At 33.3% G+C, this 18,666-nt stretch overlaps 1 protein-coding gene across 1 annotated transcript in view; it reads left to right on the top strand.

Annotated features, from left to right (window-relative positions):
- Window positions 1-444: 444 nt before the first annotated feature.
- LOC145256213 (eukaryotic translation initiation factor 3 subunit K-like) overlaps window positions 445-18,666 on the top strand; it is a 35,881-nt gene continuing 17,659 nt past the window's right edge. Inside the window, exons 1-2 of the mRNA XM_080114829.1 lie at window positions 445-596; window positions 16,078-16,176. Coding sequence (XP_079970955.1) covers window positions 544-596; window positions 16,078-16,176 — 152 coding nt within the window. The 5' untranslated portion in view covers window positions 445-543. The remainder of the gene's footprint in view (window positions 597-16,077; window positions 16,177-18,666) is intronic.

The raw sequence follows: 18,666 nt of genomic DNA, 5'->3' as shown, positions 1-18,666 counted from the left end.
ATCCTTATCTTCGAGTAGCTTTCCGACCTTGATAAATGGTGACTCTCTTGAAAAAAAAAAAAATGGTGAAGGGAATAAATTTGAAAAACTTATAAAAACATGATCCCGGAGATATACATTTAACAAAAAAAAAAATCATCCACAATTAAAATATGAAATTTTTCGTTTAAAAACGGTGGAACACTAATTTAAGTCAATGTAAGTCAAGGGTTATCTCCCTTGCTTATCATACTGACTTGGTCGCAAAACATAAAATAAAAATCGATAATTCGATAAATTCTATTTTTGCTGACAATTATTTTTCTATTCAATCAGTTTTTCGTAATTTTTGGATTTTTTACTAATTTCGACATGACACTAAGTACGGAATAATTTTTGCACCTGATGCGTTCGTTTAAATCTTCACTAATCTCCACAAACATCTTTATTCAATTCATATAGAGAAGATTCGAATCTGCGGCTTTAAAATAACGTTGCTCTTTTCTTTTTTTTTTTTACGCTTCTGCGGCTTTCTTTGATATTTCTTCTCTTTTAGCAGGTAAAATGGCGGAGGCTATGCGATCCACCGTTGCTACACTTTTGAAAGGAATTGACAGGTAATGAATTTGGTTTATGCAATATATAATAGTTTTATTTGCTTAATAGATCACTCATTTTGCAAAGGCTGTGTACTTGAGTTGTAATATTTTTTGTATTGTCTTTAAAAACGTTAGGATTTCTCCTACCCATGGCCAGTTCCCCTCACATCACATGTGCTTTAAAAAAGAAAGCAGCCAGAATATTCGGAAATCAACCATATATAGTTTTGATTTTCTTTCCCTTTTTTTTTTTTTTATTAATTAATTACTTTATTTGTATTAATTATAAAGTTAGTATTTATGCAGAGTACGGGCCGTGCTGAAATAATAACGTTATTTAGAAACGTATTCTTAACATGGGGAGGGGGGGGCTTTTTTTCTTTTAACCAATAAACAAATGGTACCTTAAAATTGGATTTAATTTAGAAAATCCTATCTCAAAATATCATATTCTGTATCCTGCTAATTTTCGACAAGTTCATATACAAAAAAAAAAAAATCTTATTTTAATGCTTAAAAAGACCGGCTTTTTTAACATTACGCATGTTTCTTTTTGACATACGTGATAGGACGATAATTGTAAATTATTTTTTGAGCACAGATGAACTATGATACTTACTTGGCTTTTAAGTTTAACTGAAGAGAAGCCTTTCCAATTTTGATCGGGGGCCCCTCGAATCAATATGGATGGCCAGAAGTGTTATAAAGTTCTGGTTAAATGTAGAGTGGAATATCTCTCCATATGGTAATTTGCGCATTTTTGACAAAAATGCAGTAATTTTATACAATCCCTACTGTTTCATTTTGTTTATTTATATTTATGGTACTGGTCGCGATTAGAGTTCCCTGCCGAACACCCTAAAAAAACACTGACTTCTCCCTTAACACTGACTTCTCCCTTAGTTGCCATAGTAACTAAACGATCATGAATTTTTATCGACTTTGTTTTACTGTTTATGAATATTGAAATAAAAGACATTACTACACATTTATTAATAATATCTCACTTTTAATCACTTTTATCGACTTTTTTTTTTACTGTTTATGTGTCACTTTTATCGACTTTTTCTTTTCTTTTTTAAATAGCATTTTCTTTTTAAATGACTACGTTTTAACCTTACAATAATTGAATAAAAAAAACATTAAACTTTAATTAAGCTTAGAAATACGATTTAAAATATAGCGCGGATAAGTGCACTAGCACCCATTTTTTTAATTAATAAATGTTTAGTAATTATTTTTCTTTTAATATTCATAAACAGCAAAAACGTCGTCATTTAAAAAGAAAATCCTATTTAAAAAAGAAAAGAAAAAGTCGATAAAAGTGATACATAAACAGTAAGTCGATAAAAGTGATTAAAAGTGAAATATTAATAAATGTGTAGTAATGTCTTTTATTTCAATATTCATAAACAGTAAAACAAAGTCGATAAAAATTCATGAGCGTTTAGTTACTATGGCAACTAAGGGAGAAGTCAGTGTTTTTTTAGGGTGTTCGGCAGGGAACTCTAATCGCGACCAGTACGGTCCATATTTATTTTTTGTGTGTTGAAAAAAATATATACTTCATTAACCTTAAGTGGCGTAACGGATAATGGGCGACTCTACATCCGACCATACCAGTGTCGTGGAACAAATAAATAATAGTCCGATTACCAAACCGAATTTCCGTTTTTGTTGTAAAACAAACAAATTGGCACGAAAGAAAATGTCGGTGCTCATGCAGAGAGTGAAACCGTGCTGAAATAATGTTATTATTTTAAAAACCATTTTTAACATGGGGAGGGTGTTTTGTACCTATTCTGTACTTTAACCTTACAATTGAATAAAAAAACATATAAAAATTTAATTAAACGTGGAAATACGATTTTAAAAATAGCGCGGATCACTCTCTGCATTAGCACCAAAATGTAAAACTTTTGTAAACAATTTTAGTTGGTACTTTTCACGGGGATGTGGACCCTGTGTAAAGAGTTTTATTTTTTAATGACTGCCCCCTGAAATGTATGGGACAGAAGAGGCATCACCCCCCATGACAAAGATCAAAGTTTATAAAGCTGTCATACTCACCACCTTACTCTACGGATGTGAGTCGTGGACTGTCTACCAATGGCACGCGAGAAAATTAAATCACTTCCACATCACCAGACTGAAGAAACTGCTTGAAAGGATACCAGACACAGACGTCCTCGCTTGTGCTGGGCTCCCAAGCATTCCCACTATCCTGATGAAGGTTCAGCTTCGCTGGACTGGTCATGTAGCCTACATGCCAGACTATAGACTGCCTAAGAAGCTTCTGTTTACTGAGCTCCAACATGGCAAGTGCTCCCATGGCGGCCAGAGAAAATGACTTAAAGACACTCTGAAAGCATCACTGAAGTTTTAGTATTATAAAAAATATTAGAAAATAGAATACAATGTTTTGTTTTTTGACGCCCATAACAAAAAAATACAAGTAAAAACTAGTAAAATAAAATTAATTCATCAGTTTTTACTCTGTATTGAAGATGAAAGAATCAGGATTTAAATTGCATATAAACATTCCTTATTTTACACAGAATAAAATAGACGAAATTTGATTTGAACATCACAAAATGACCAAAACATTAAAAAAAAAAAAAAAAGAGAGAAATTAACATGGCATATGTAAAATTAATATGGCACATGAAAAAGACATCTATAGATATGTATATCCAGAAGAAAAAAAAATCTTATTTTAAGCAGACAACACCTAAAATAATTAACTTCCGGTTTGATATGGAACCTGTTAAGTGACAAATTTAATTTCAATATTGTAGGAAAATTATAGCTTACTTGACTAGCATAGGTGTCGTGTTCATTTGCTTAAGGAGAAAAATAAAAAGGTTAAAATGGTGACGTCATGTATTTGACGATCACATGTGAGTAACACAAACTCTATGCAAATTAGTTAATGCAAGATGCATAAAAGAAGGGGGTAAAAAGAATGACTAGCGAGTTGAAAGACAGCGTGTTATGCGAACGGACGTGTTATTGAAGTTGACACAAAAGATTGTAGGCGGGACAGAACACAACTTGACAAATCCACTGAAATCAATTTTCAAACTAGAAGCTATTTCGGCTTAATATTACCTTTCAGTGATGGAGGGCAAGATTTTTGATATCTGGTTTATTCCGGAGTTTAGTGATGCTGCAGCTGATATGCCCATTATCGAGTGGATCAAAAATGTGGAACTTGTGAGATTTGCACTAAGAAAAATGTCGAGCGTAACCTAACATTAAGATTGCAAGGTGAAGCTCTGACCATATGCAGGCAATTTAATATGGAGCAGAAAGCAGATGCAAAACAGATCAAGCAGGTCCTTTTAACCATATATGCTACCGATGTATTTAATGTATATGACCAGTTTGTCACTCAACAACTTTGCTTTGTGGTGTTTTTTTGCTGAATTGCAATGCCTGGCCCGGTTGGTTGGGGGACTGTTGCCTGAATGTTGGTTAACGTGCACATTCTTTTCTGGACTACCGCAATATGACAGACATATATTACATGCTTCATCCAAGATGGAAACGATGAGTGCAGAACAAATGTTGATCCGAACGAGAGCTGTTATGACTGACAATGAAGGCTTTGCAGAATTGGCTGTCGCCAGACGAATACCATCAGAATCAAAAGTGCGCAATGACAGTAGAAAATTTGCTTGCTACAGGTGTGGTGGTCTTGGCAAAGGACTTACAGAATCGCCAAGAGAGGCCGGACAGTTGGATGCGCAATGTTAGTCGTGAGATCTGTTGCTTTAGCTGCAGTGGCTTGGACATATAACATCACAGTACCAGATAAACGCCGAAGGGGATGAGGTATTAATTAGCATTAGTCTCCTCCCTTACCAACTGAACGCTAAGAAGCTCCCCTCCATGAAAGTATGTGTAGATAAGTAAGAGTGCATAGTATGGATCGATTTCAGGTGTTGGCAGATTCTGTGAGTAAAGCTGTGTGTCGCTTTTGGAAGTGGAAGTCAGCAGGAGTACTAACAGCTGACAGAAGGGCATTGAATTGCCGAGTTGACCAAGTTGCAGCTGTTGACATTGAAGCGTTGGTCATAGATAAACAGCAGTTGGGTTTTGATCTACTGTTGGGGATTGATACGATCAAGAAACTCTGGAGTTTATTTCACGGAATCAGGCGAAGTACGTTTTGGAGGCCTAAACAAATGTGCTGCCATCTCGATTGACAAGGCAGACTTCAGCGTGACTTATAGGCACGGTCAAAACAGGAGGAGGAAGTATTTTTCGATGACGTCTCTTTAAAAATCTACCAAAAATCAGGTAATTATTCAATCAATAGGAAATTTTCACCAATTATTAAGTGAAGAATGAACTTTATAACTGTACATTTTTTTTTTTTTTTTTTTTTTTTCAGAATTTATATATATATATTTTTTTTTTCAGAATTTATATATATATTTTTTGCCTACAAAACCCTCTTTTATTTGGTTACAAATATGCTTAAAATAATCAGTTGAAACTGAACAAAATACGTTGTATTGTGAGAAGTGTGAGGATTGTAGATAAAACAAAAAAAAAAAACAGTTGTGCACATGTCAGATTTTAAGGTTGAAAATCTGAATTTTGAATTTGTTTAATTTTTCATCTTTTGTGTTTTGAAATGTGAAATTTGTTTGATATGTTAATAATTATTATCTTTCAGATTAGCAAAAAAAATATATTTTCATTATTTTTATGAAAAACACTACATTTAAATCTTTGGAAAATGAATTTATAATTTTCTTTTAGTGAGCCCAATATTGCTAATATGCCATTTAATAGGAAATGCTTTAAAGAATCGATACCAAGAAGAAAAAAATCAATACATAATTGCGCATTTTGTTAAATACGATAATTTCTTTCAGCAATTTGTCGTTATGTGATATTACCTCAGCTATGGTAGACCATGAGGCCGGCAAACACTTGTTCGTATTACAAACAGTTGTTATTTCTCCCCCTTTCCAAAATTACGTCCTATGGTTTGGTTTTCAAGGATCTGATACAGTTGAGAGATGGAGCCAGAGTTCTTGGCTTGGAAATCTGGGAAAAAGATGGCAGTTCTTGATGAAAACGAGGAAGTCCAATTCTGGAAATCTGATGAATTCACCCGTCGGCATGTATTTTCTCACTGCAGGAAACTCGTTGGTAACTTCCCCGTCTGTAGATGGCTCCCAGTGGCAGTTGTATTTATCAAACGCCTAGCAACTGCAGTAATAAAGGGCTGGCATAACAGAATCAAAAATACGTCTCTGTCACATATTGGCAGAAACTTTGAGCAAAGTACGAGAAGCGGATCCCATTGAAGGAGACTCGTGTATGAACAGTAAAGAAATTTTTATAAAGGGTTGCTTAAATTTTTTCTGAGGGCTCACACGGATAATAACTAATATTAAATGTTTTGCTTTTATTTTTTAATGCAAATAGGTTACAAAGCAAAATAGAATTGTAATTTACTTCTGTGTATATGTATTGAAAAATATTTGTGTGTACTTTAAATATCTATAACTAATGTTAAATGTTTTGTTTTTATTTTTAAACGCAAATAGGTCACAAACCTTGTGTTGTGTTGTGGAACAACAGTGAAAATAAGATCAATCAAGTTGACGTTCGGTTAAGGAACAAGTGTATTAATAATATTGTACAAAGATAGGAAAGTGTGTATATCTGCTGGGCACTCGGCTAGCAGTTGAAGTGCAGTCGTATCTCTCACCGGTGTTGGAATTACTAGCGCTATTTAAAGTGCTAATCTGTGTAAATTCCTCTGTTCAAGGAAGGCCGGTATAACACCCCCTTTGAAAAAATCCCATCTGGGATTAATAACGTTTTTGTTTTGGGTTCACCCTAATCAATTCTGTTGATTTCCGTTTTCTGTTTGATCTTCTGTTCTCCGGAGCTGTCTCTGGTATGGGCACCTGAAAAGTATCAAACACTGTGTCCGTGATGTCCTCCTCGGGCGATCTGGTCACCTCACTGTTTGAGCATCTTTTCCGAATTTGGTTAGTGTGACGTTTGTGCACAAAGTCTGGTTCCTTAATCATGTGGACCGTGTTGCCTATTTGTTTCTCAACAATGTCGGACTCCCCGAAAGTCTTATTATTTTTGTGAATCTTGAAGAAGACTCTTTCGTCAACTTTATATTGTTTTTTTTTTTTGTTTTGTTTTTTGTTTTTTTTTTATCGGTTTTTTGAGGTTTGGCCTATCCTGGTTTGGTAAAAACTTGTGAAAAATCGATCTAAACTTGCGTCCGAACATAACCTCAGCAGGTGTCTTCAACATTTCTATGTTTGCATTCGAAGTGACTCTGTAGACTTGTAAAAACTGTTGGATTGACTTATCCGTCGGTGACCCATTAGCTTTTTTCAGAGCTCTCTTGAATGTGTCAACAAATTTCTCTGCTTGTCCATTACTTTTTGGGTGGTATGGCGGAATGGTTATATACTCGATTAGATGATCCTCGCAAAAATGTTTAAATTCGGTAGATATAAATTGCGTTCCATTGTCTGTAACAATGTAGTCTACTACTCCAAACCTAGCGAATAGTTCATACAGGAAGTTGATAGTTACCTCGGATGTGGGATTCTTACATTTTAATACTTCTGGCCATTTAGATAGGCTGTCTACAACAATGAGATAATAGAACCCATCTAGCAGTCCTGCAAAATCTAAATGAATCCTAGACCAAGGTTGGTCCGGTTTTGCCCACGATCCGATTTAAATCGGAAGAGCTTTCGTAGCTAATGCGCATCCTCTACACTCCCTGATTTTTCCTTCTACATCCTTATCCATGTTTGACTAATAAACGAAAGAGTGCATAAGGCTTTTCATTCTTGATATACTTGGATGTCCTACATGGAATTCCTTGAGCATTCTTTTCTGTAATGTCGCAGGAATTCTGACCCTGTCGCTATATAACAGGACGTTATCGCAAATTGAATAAATTTCTTCATCCATTGTTATTGTTGATCCTTTCTTTCGTGCGTATAATAAATTCGTCCACCTCTGCCTTACTCTTAATCTCATCAAGCGTTACTGGAAGTTCTCTTATTGTGTCACATAACAAATTTTTTCCTCAACTTCTGCTTGAATAGCTGCTATTACCATATCCTCCAATGATTCTGTCTGCTTAGGTATTAACCTCGATAACCCATTTGCATGGCCAAATTTTTTAGATGGTACATACTCCGTGCAGGAAACGATGAAATTTCTTTACCTCGAATATAATGCTTAGCGCCTCTTTGTCAATTTGTGAGTAGTTGTTTTCAACTGGTAGAAGTGATCGGGATGAATGTGCTATGGGTTACATTTTTGCATCATCCATTTTGTGTAAAATGCATGTTCCTATGCCATAGGAGCTGGCATCGCTTGCAACTATAATTTCACGCTTGGGATTATAATGTGCCAGAAATAAGTCAGACGTTAAAGCCTCTTTAATTTCCCAAAATGCTTTTTCACACTCTTGCGTCCAGACCCATTTTTGGTCTTTCCTTAACAGTTTATTTAAAGGCGACCTTAGTTTATGCATATTTGGCACAAATACGTTGTAGTAATTTGCCAAACCTAAGAAACTTTGTAAAGATGCAATATTTTCTGGAGCAGGCATATTCTTTATTGCACTCCATCTATCTGGATCCGGCCTTCTTCCATGTTTATCGATGATTTGACCCAAGTATTTTATTTTCTATATGAAAAATGTACATTTTTTCCTGTTTTACTTTAAATCCATAATCCTGGATCCTTTTGAATATTTGGTTTACATGAGGTTTGTGTTGTTCTTTGCTAGCGCTTTTTATTAATACATCGTCCAGGTACCTTATTGCGAAATCCAACCCATTTAACATAATGTTCATAATTTGCTGAAAAATCGCAGGGGTGACTTTGACCCCAAAAGGAAGTCTGTTAAACTTGTACAATCCTTATGGGTATTAATACAGCAGCTTTGAACACTCCTCATCAACTGGAATTTGTAAGTACGTGTCACTGATGTCGATTTTAGAAAAATATTTCCATCCACTCGGTTTCGCAAATATCTTTTCAGTACTCGGAAGAGGATGATGGTGATTTTGTAATGCCCTGTTTAAGCCTGTCGCGAAGTCGGCGTAAACCCGAATCTCCTTACTCTTCTTTTTGATGTAAACTGTTGGTGCAGCCCACTCACTGTGATCAATTTTTCCGATGACACCCATGTTTTCGAGTCTTTCTAATTCACCGTCTATCTGTTCTATAGTGGCGTATGGAACGTTTCTTTTCTTTCTGAACACTGGCTGTTCATTTACTTTTACGTCAAATTTTGCTACCGCTTTTGTACACCTTCCTAAACCTCTTGAAAATATGTCTGGGAAATTTTCTTTTAACTCCCCCTTAAGTTTTTCTGCCTCCACATTCGAATCCTCAACCTTTTGGCAAAATAAGCTTAAAGGCAGATCCCATAATCTAAACTTTTCGAACGGATCAGTTCCAAAGAGGTTGTTTGATTTTCGCATGACAAAAATTCTTGCTTTTTTGGGCCTGTTCTGGAAAAAAATATTCGTCAATAATTCTCCTTCGAAGGTAATTTTTTTGCCAGTGACCTTCTTGCCGTTTTATGTGATTTAATCATAGTGGGTCTCCCAAGCCTCTTCCATGTCTGTACATTAATAATGTAAATGTCAGACCACTATCAAGCTGTAGCCTTACTTTCTTTTTAAACATTTTGACCTGTACATATTTCCGGATATTTTGTTCCTCAGGTTCAATTTTCGTAAGTTTAATGGATGTCTTTCTACCAGATTTTTTTCTACAATGCGATGCTTTATGCCCTTTCTGGTGGCAGTTGTCACATTGTTTGAATTTGTAGGGACACTCATTGTACCAGTGTTTATTTCCACACCTCCAACATGGTCCAGGTGGATCTTTTCCCTGTTTCTTTCTCTGGTTATTTTTTGAAGTCGAATTTTCCTCTGTCACGACTGTCTTGTTTCAACGCAATAAACCATTCAGTCTTCCGCTAAGTTTTGTAATTTTAAATTTAGTTTGTGTTCGAGTTTATTTAAAACACGACGCCTGATTTCAGCGTCTTTATTTAAGACCAGCCCTTGCACAAATATTAAACATTTAAAATTATCTGGTGATAATTCCCCCAGTTTAAAATCGTCGCAAGGCTTGTTCACTATACTTGCATAAGTAGTGTAGTCGTCTTCCTCTCTTCTAGTAACATTCATACATTTATGTCGCCTATGGAAAAGAGACGTTTTTGCAGAAAACAGTTCTGTAAGTAGCGTAACTGTTTCTTGGAAGCTCAACTCATTGGTCTTTTTTGGGAGAATAAAATTCATGAACTTTGTATGCTCGGCTGTTCCCAATTTCTTTAACAAAAGCCTAACTTTTTTCGCGTCTGACCAGGTACTACAATCCAATATAAAAATATCCTCATATCGTCTATAGTACTGGACGAAAGTGACACTGTCTTCTGGATTATAATTGAAATTTTCAATAGCGGCCCACACAGCTGTTTGAGAAAATGCGTTATGATTATCGTCCGCTTTAGTAACTGTGTCGCCTCCAGAATTTTTCTTTGTTCCTCCTGTGTTTTCATCAATATTTCCTCGAAGCGTTTCTGTTGTTAAAGAATTTTTTCTTCAAATGCTTGTTTAAATCTCTCTTCTCTTTCTATTTGTTGTTGAATTTGCTGCTTTTGCAACGCGAGATTTTGCTCTTGTAACAGTGAATCTTTGAATTTTGCATCCATCATATGAATTTAGTTTGGAATTTACGCTTGTATTAAATAAATATTCCTTAGTAAAAAAACAAATCAACCAAGTTTTCTTTCCCAATTCTTTTGTTTGAAGAACAACAGTTTAGCAGTCCTTTTGTAACTTAATTTGTTGAACGTTACATTTCTAGTCTTACTAGAAACAATCCAGCGAAATAACATTTGTTTAACATTTTTTTTTATTTGCATGTGGTTTTAGGTAGCAAAAATAAAATCCCTCTCTTTAAATATCCAAAGAATTCGGATGGGAAACTTTTAGGTTTTTTTGGGTTTTTTTACTCTCTTTGCCTTTTGCAAAAAATAACTTGATTCTTTACGTGTTTGCTAAGCACAAATGACATATGCAAATAATTATTTTCCACAATCTGTCTCTTTTCCTCTTGACAAAGTCAAGCATGTTTTTTTTTTGTTTTTGTTTTTTTGCAAGTCCCAAATGTTATCAAAATAACGATAAGCTTACATGGTATTTGCTAGTTGGTTTTGGACATTTAACTTTGCAGAAGAAAATTCTTTCTGTAGGAAAAATGGCTTCTAGTGAAGAAAAAATGAACCCTTTTTCCCTTTCTAAAACACTTGTTAAGTATGTTCAATTATTAAATAATTGACAACATTCGCGTTTTTCGCTGTAGATTTTGGTAGCAAGTTTTTTCCTGTCGCCAAATTACTATTGTAGTGATTAATTCGCTGTTAATTCTTGTGTATCCAAATATCTGTTGAAATGACGAAGATGTTCTGCTGTAAAGATTTTACGAATCTTTATTTCAATCACTTTTAGTGATTTTCTGCAGTGATGGTCGTTTCGATTCCTTGTTGCCAATCTGTTGTCGTGGAACAACAGTGAAAATAAGAACAATCAAGTCTAGGTTCGGTTAAGGAACAAGTTTATTAACAATAATGTACAAAAATAGGAAGCGTGTATATCTGCTGGGCACTCGGCTAGCAGTTGAAGTGCAGTCGCATCTCTCTCACCGGTGTTGAAATTATTAGCGCTATTTATAGTGCTAATCGGTGTAAATTCCCCTGTTCAAGGAAGGCTGGTATAACACCTAATTAACTTGTTTTTGACTACTTGCCCACAATTTTATTTTCTTATAACTATTTTAAAATGTCTGAACAATTTTTTTTTTTTTTTTTTTTTTTCAGAAATAAAAATTTCCGTTTAACATTACAATTTATAAAGGTTTACATTGTTTCAAATTATAAACTGTTCTATTTATATTGTTTATAATACAAAATTCTGTATATATTGTTTAAAATAAATAATAATTGTTTATTATTTAAAGAAAATGTTCTGTTTATATTGTTTATTTTTTTTCAATACCGATTACATGTTTTCATGGTAATGTACAGGTGAAGTTTGTTTTAAGTGATACGGGGTTCAAGAGTATTTTACCACTTAAACTCCAGTCTTGCCAACATAAATACCATACCCTGCCCGCCAGATTAGTATGCACAGGCCAACCGACACTGCAGTCACCAAATGTTTTTGGTTCGTTCATAGTATTTGCGTGTGAGAATCCTGACAGCTATTATCAAAGTTACATTTCGGTCAAATCTTTTGACAACCACATCCCCTCACTCACAAAATGGGGTGTCTATTCCAAAAACTGTTTTTAACACAAGGAGGTTGGTGGTTGGGCTACAATAACAACAACAGCCATACTTTAATTTTTTTTTTTTTTTCCTTTGTTTTACAGACAAGTATTAAACCTTCAACATGCAGCATCTTTTCTAGACAATTGATATATAACTTCCTGGACAATGCTTCTAAAGCAAATGACTTCATGCATATGACTAATGTACTCTTTAACACCAAAGTTGTGACTAAATGTACTGTTAATTCTACAAAGGTTCTAAAAATAATGCCTCCATTTTTTTTTTTTTTTTTTTTTTTATTAACTGAAAAGGTTAAAGAGCGACTAAGACAGAAGTGGTACTATTAAAACGAGAAGTGTGCTCCTGAATTTATTTTTCTATACAATCACCACTATTCTCAAAGCACTTTTGCCAGGAATACAATGACTCATTTCTGACGCACTTCCATGACAGGTTACTTTCTTAGTTTCACATCATCAATATCTGCAATGGAGAGATGAAACTTTCAGATCATGAATGCATAAATTCAGTCATCATAACAATGCAATTTGTATTCCTTTTTGATTCATTCAAGCAGAATAAAAAAATAGGAGGCATTACTTTTGGAAGGCCCCTTGTAACACAACATTAATCATTTCTATACATTGGTTCTCAACAACCTCCACAAACAACTCGTTTGCCTTTAATTCGTGCAAAACTTCTCTAGACACTTTGTCAAAAGCTTTTTCTGTGATGTCTGTTATCAAAGTTACAATTCGGTCAAATCTTAGGTCAGCAGATTGAAATCTGCTGACCTAAAGGTGCAGAAGAAAGTGAGACAAAACCTCAAGTGGTTTGTGAGCTGCAGTAGGTGTATCAGAATTTTTGTGGGAATTTTTGACACCCCTAACACGAAACTGCGAATAAAATATAAAAATCTCGTAATTTCTCTGTTAAAACTGGGTTGTTTATTTTCTTTATAGATTATACTTCCAAAATAAACTATTAAAGTTGTTTTAAAAGTAATAGAAATATTTTTTTTTTTTTTTTTTTTAAACAGTAATGAATTTTCTGAACTCAAAATTTTTCTATTGATTCTATTTTTATGATATTTTCAGGGTCAATGTGAAATTTTATGTTCTTTCCAATAAACCGAATATAATATTTTAGACAAATGTTTTTTTTTTTTTTTTGTTTTTTTTAATTCACGCCCCACCCCCCATTTTCTAGTGTCTATTAAAAAGTAAATAATTAATTTACTCAGAAATTGAAGAGAAAAGGTCAATAAATAATATATTCAAATTTAAAACAAAAAAAGACGTAGTGTCTTTTAGAATTTTACCTGTAAAGTTTGAAGTTTAAAACCTTTTTTTTTAAACCACGTTATTCGTTTTTTCTTTTTTAATGGAACCTTGGTCCTTGTTCCTTTAATTGAAAAAAAAATTATGGCTTGAATTACATTTTTCGAGGAGTTATAAGCTTGGAAAGACAGGGGGTCGAATAATTCACGCCTCCCATTTTGAAATGTCTATTAAAAAGTAAATAATTAATTTATGTACCAAAGTCTTATATATCACAAATTGAAGAGAAAAGGTCAATAAATAATATATTCAAATTTAAAACCAAAAAAAAAAACTTTTTTTTTTTTAATGAAACCTTAGTCCTTGCTCCTTTAATTGAAAAAAAAATTAGGGCTTGAATTATATTTTTTGAGGAGTTATAAGCTTGGAAAGATGGGGTGGAATTATTCACTATTTTCACAAAATTTCTGACACACCTAGAGCTGCTGTAAAATTGAGCTTTAATTTTTTTCCATTGAAGTCGATGTGTAAACACTTTCCTGATTAAGTTTATACTTTTTTTCGAAACTTATTGATGACCTCAGTTTTATCTAAAATTGCATATTGTATCCGAAAAGAGGAAAGTTCCCCCTAGTGGGGCAGATTGCTGAAACAATCTTTCACTTGGTACTTGTATCACTAAGTGAAAGATTCTTATGGAATATTGGGATAAGTTCCCCACTACCCACCTCAGTTCAATATTTTGTGTTGATTAAGCAGATTAATATAAGTAATACCAAAATGAATAATTGTGACAGTTTGGTATTAACCGTAAAATCAAAAACGTCCTATTTCAAGTTAATTTAACTTTACACAATAAATGCACCATCTTTTTTATATTCTGCTGTTGTATAAATCACAACATCGACTAATTTGTCATACTGGTTTTGAAAACTGAAATTTTTTTGATTAACTATCATTTTTTTTTTATTTGATTTTAAGATTAGAAATAGTTATTTTGTAATACTTTTTTTTATTTCATGAACAAATATTTACATTTTACATTCCAATATTCTCTTCTCTTGGAGGGACGACTTGATTGTAAACAAGTTGCAATCTATTTCTAAATTGCAAGAGAAAAAGCAAATTGATTTCTTTATCAAACGCATCATTTTCTTTTATATATTACTTGTGTATATGAAATATCAGTTTGTATATTGGTTTTCGAAAAAGGCTTCGTATTAATTAGCAACCCTTGTTTTTTTTGGGGTTTTTTGCCTCGTGGTTTGTGTACTCTCATAGTACACATAAGTTGAGGGTCCATCCTTCACAATCAGTCCGACAGAAACTGTACCATTCCAATGTTTGACTTATTTTTGTAGAGTCAGTGCTCCTTTTCTTAGGGCATTGGCCCATTTTCCGACCATGTGTCACATCCTCTTGCAGTGGAAGAGTAGTAAATAAAGGCCTTTTGGCTAGGGGTGTAGTATCTGTTTTAATATGGCATCTGTCGTTGGTAAGTGAAAAAGTCCTTCTAGATTAAGAGAATTTTTATTTCTGTTCTAAACCAAAGTGTTCTCCTTGGCTGGATTTTTACCACATTAAAACCGACATTGTATTTAATTCTGCTCTTGAGGAGGGAGGAGGGGGGGGGCAATAAATAGAAATTTTTGTTATTATCTTTAATTTGCAATATTTTTATTTTCTGGACAAATATTTAACATTTATGTTGCACCTGTTCCTTTCTTTAGGGGAACCGACTTGATTTTCAACAAGTTGCAATCTATTTCTAGATGGCAATTGAAAAGCCAAATTGTTTTCTTCCATTTCTTTTTTTTATCACGTTTTAAAAGAAAGTAAATATGTATTAAAATTATCAAAATATTAATGTTTATCTATATAAATGAGAAAGTTTTTTTGTGTTTACAAAGTTATTAAATTTTTTAAATTAATGTTTCAATTATTTAAAGGAGCAAACTTTACAAAGTGAACCAGCTTGTGTAAGCATGATATCGAATGCAAATTGTGTAAGCATGATATCGAACGCAAATTGTTAGATAATAACATTGTAAAAAGTTAAATTAGTTATTATCGATCTGTCTATCTATTTATCCAATGATATTAAAATAGTCTATATTGGGAGTTATTTATTGTTTATAGAATAAAGTGTAGAAATGGGTTTTAGCTGAGGATGTTTACATAAATTAGCTAGATTAAATAAACAAAATGACCTTGGGCAGGCATACGTGGAAAGGTCACATTGCGATATGTGTGCTTTTTGAATGACGATGTAACGGAACTGAGGTCTGGAAGTTTAGTCAGTCGAGGAATTGAAGTTTGATCACGCAAGTGAACAGACATATTTCAAGCCAGGAAGCAAGGCTGTGAAGAATAAGCATATAGACACGAAATACAAATTCTTTGTGAAGACCATTTGAGACAGCTGAAATAAATTTATATTATAAAAATATAAAGTGTTGTTCTGTGGTTTCACAAAAGAAAGAAGAACAGAGGTCTCAATTGGTTATGGTGTTGGTCATTTCATGTACGGAGCTCAACAGTGAAAATAGAACTCTTGAAGAAAAGGTATGAAGCATATATTATTCTTCTTATAAAAAAATGATATCTTTAAGTAAATATGAACTGTAATATATATCCGTGTAATAACTCTCTAATACAGCATGACTCAGTTTATACATCGATATCATATCCTCTGGCTAAACAACAATACATACAATTTATACGTTTATAAGAACAATATCTCTCACCCACTATACAACATATGACACGTTTTATCCCTCACTTTGTAATATGACTGTTTTAACATCAATCCTTCTTCAATACATAAAAATTTATTTTTATTTTTGTTTAGGTACAACCCTGAAAATCTTCCAACATTAGAACGATATGTTGAAATGCAAGTCCGAGAAAATACCTATGATCTGGAAGCCAATTTGGCTGTATTAAAACTGTAAGTTCTCTCCTCACAATCGTGAGTTTTATTAGAACAGGGTTCGCACAGGCTTGAAAAAAGATCCTTGAATTTTGACTTTTGCCTTGAAAAATCCTTGAAAATATGGAAAATGTCTTGAAATTGTTGTAAAAAGGCCTTTAAAAAATTGTATTCTATAGGTCCAGTAACAGTTTGTGTCAAAATATTAAAAATGAAATAAATACTATTAAATTATTTTTAAATGTTGAAATACATTGTTCTGAAATTGCATCGTATTATTGTGGATACAAGTTACATTCCTTTATCACAAAACTACCTGATGTTTTCCACATAATAACATCGGGTAGTTTTGTAATAAATATACGTAACTCTTGTATCCACAATACTAGAAATGCAAAATTTAAAAGTAAAATGAACAGTAAAATGTAGACTAATTTATGATGGGGAAAATGACATTTAATCGTACTTGGTTGGTCAAATATAAGTGGATCAGGGAATGTAAATATGATTGTTGACAGACATATTGTTTAAAGGTATTTGTTTTCAGCAAAATGTGTGAAAGTGCCTTGATATCGCACATGGCTGACATTCAACACAAAATGGACGAAAGTTGTGAATAGTTGACTAGTTTTGTTGCACGTTAGAGAACTTCATGTGAATAACTGTGTGACCTTTTAAACTACTTCATGAAATAAAAGGATAAATCAAAAAGACTTTTCCTGTTGTCAATTAAGTTTTTTTTGGTTTATTATATCAAATTTTGTTTTGAAAGCTTATTTTGTCTGAAGAAGGCCTTGAAAAACTTTGAAAAGTCCGTAAAAATGGACAGAAAATCTGTACGAACCCCCATAGAAACATCATAAGAATATTAAAAAAAAAAAAAAAATCTTTACATCTGGGCATAAGTTTATTGTGCAAAAATAATGAATATCATCCTCCCATTCATTTTGTTTCTTATGACATATGAAGCATAATCGCGTTGACATACCTGTTCTGATTAGATCAGAAGATAAGCAACGTGGACTCTGGTCAGTAATAAAAATGAATGAAGACTTGGGAATACCAAATGCAGTATGTGCTCTCTGTTTATTTCTGTATTATTTCCAGTCGTTCTGGACTCCTTGTCAGTAGAATCAAGCAGTGACTACACAGGATAAGAGTGGTAATTGTCAGGGATTGCACAACCTTTACATCACCATTACATGCACAGCTATTTTTACAGAGAGTATCCATTGTCTCTAATGACTGGACAGAAACCATGATTGATACAATGATTTGCCACATTACTAATCGTAGCTGTTCTGTGTAAAGGTGGTCCAGCCACACTGTTTGGCAACCAAGTCTTCAGTATACTTGAGCCGGTTCCAGTGCCAACAAAGAACACCACAAACATGGAGTACAAATCACCATTTTAATCTGTATCTTCAGTTGGCTGCTCCTGCGCTTCATCAAGCCTGCAGGTACGATTTAACTACCAGCTTGTAGATGAATTCTTCCTCAGAGTATTGAAGAGCGTGACCAAACCAATGAAGTTTCCTTTTCAGAGAATTATCTGATATCAATGGTATTACATCTTGTACATCAACGTTTAGTGCAATTCTTACTCAAAAATATTGTATTGCCTTTGTTCAAACTGAAACATGCTTATCTGTTCTTGTATAAAATTCCCCTGATATTAAAACCAAAATTAAGGAAAAATCAGTATGATGTATATACCAGTGATGAAACAACAATATTGATAAAGTAATTTTATTTTGAAAACAATGTAAAAAAAAAAAAAGCAACAAAAAAACTTGTGAGATTTATGTTGTAATGCCTACAAATTCCCATTAATTGCTTCAAAACGATTTTCTTCATAAAAATAAAACTACTTGATCAATTTACATAATTTTTGGAATATGATATTTTTGTTTTGTTTTTTGTTTTTTATATAGGGGGAATTCTGGATAAGAACCTGCATATCTAAATACTTTGCTTAATGTAGTTTCAGAATATATCTGGTTGTGGGTGATTTCTTTCCAAAATCTTTATAGGACTTGTTGACTTATTTCCATTATATGGACATCTGCTGTGAACGCTGACCCTACAATGTTGTAAGATGTTTAGAGAACAGATGCTACACTTTGATTCTAATCCTAAAGAAAGTGTATTTTAGTTTGAGTTTTATGTTCAACCCAACAGTAACATGAGATGAAATTTTAAGATTGCTTTTTTTATATTGCATTTTCTGTGGTCAAGCGATCATCTCTTCTAAAAAATTAGATGGAGGGTGATTACATATCTACAAATGTGAAATTGCCTTAGCTTTTTCTTATTCAGATATTCCTATATTTTTTAATAAAATTTGCTAGAAAAATGGTAGATGGTTCACAAATTAAATTTTTATATGGATTTGGATGTTTGTTTAATGGCATTTCCATGCTTTGATTGGAATGTTCTTGTTTTGATGAGGGTAATGACCTTATTTTCTTTAATTTTTTTTCTTTGTGTGCAAAACTCAATCATGTT

The sequence above is a fragment of the Euprymna scolopes genome, chromosome 32 (genome assembly GCF_053919585.1).
Source record: "Euprymna scolopes isolate OS-2025 chromosome 32, ASM5391958v1, whole genome shotgun sequence".
Lineage (NCBI taxonomy): Eukaryota > Metazoa > Mollusca > Cephalopoda > Sepiida > Sepiolidae > Euprymna > Euprymna scolopes.
Note: the sequence above shows the minus strand (reverse complement) of the source record. Positions and strands in the feature narration are given on the sequence as shown.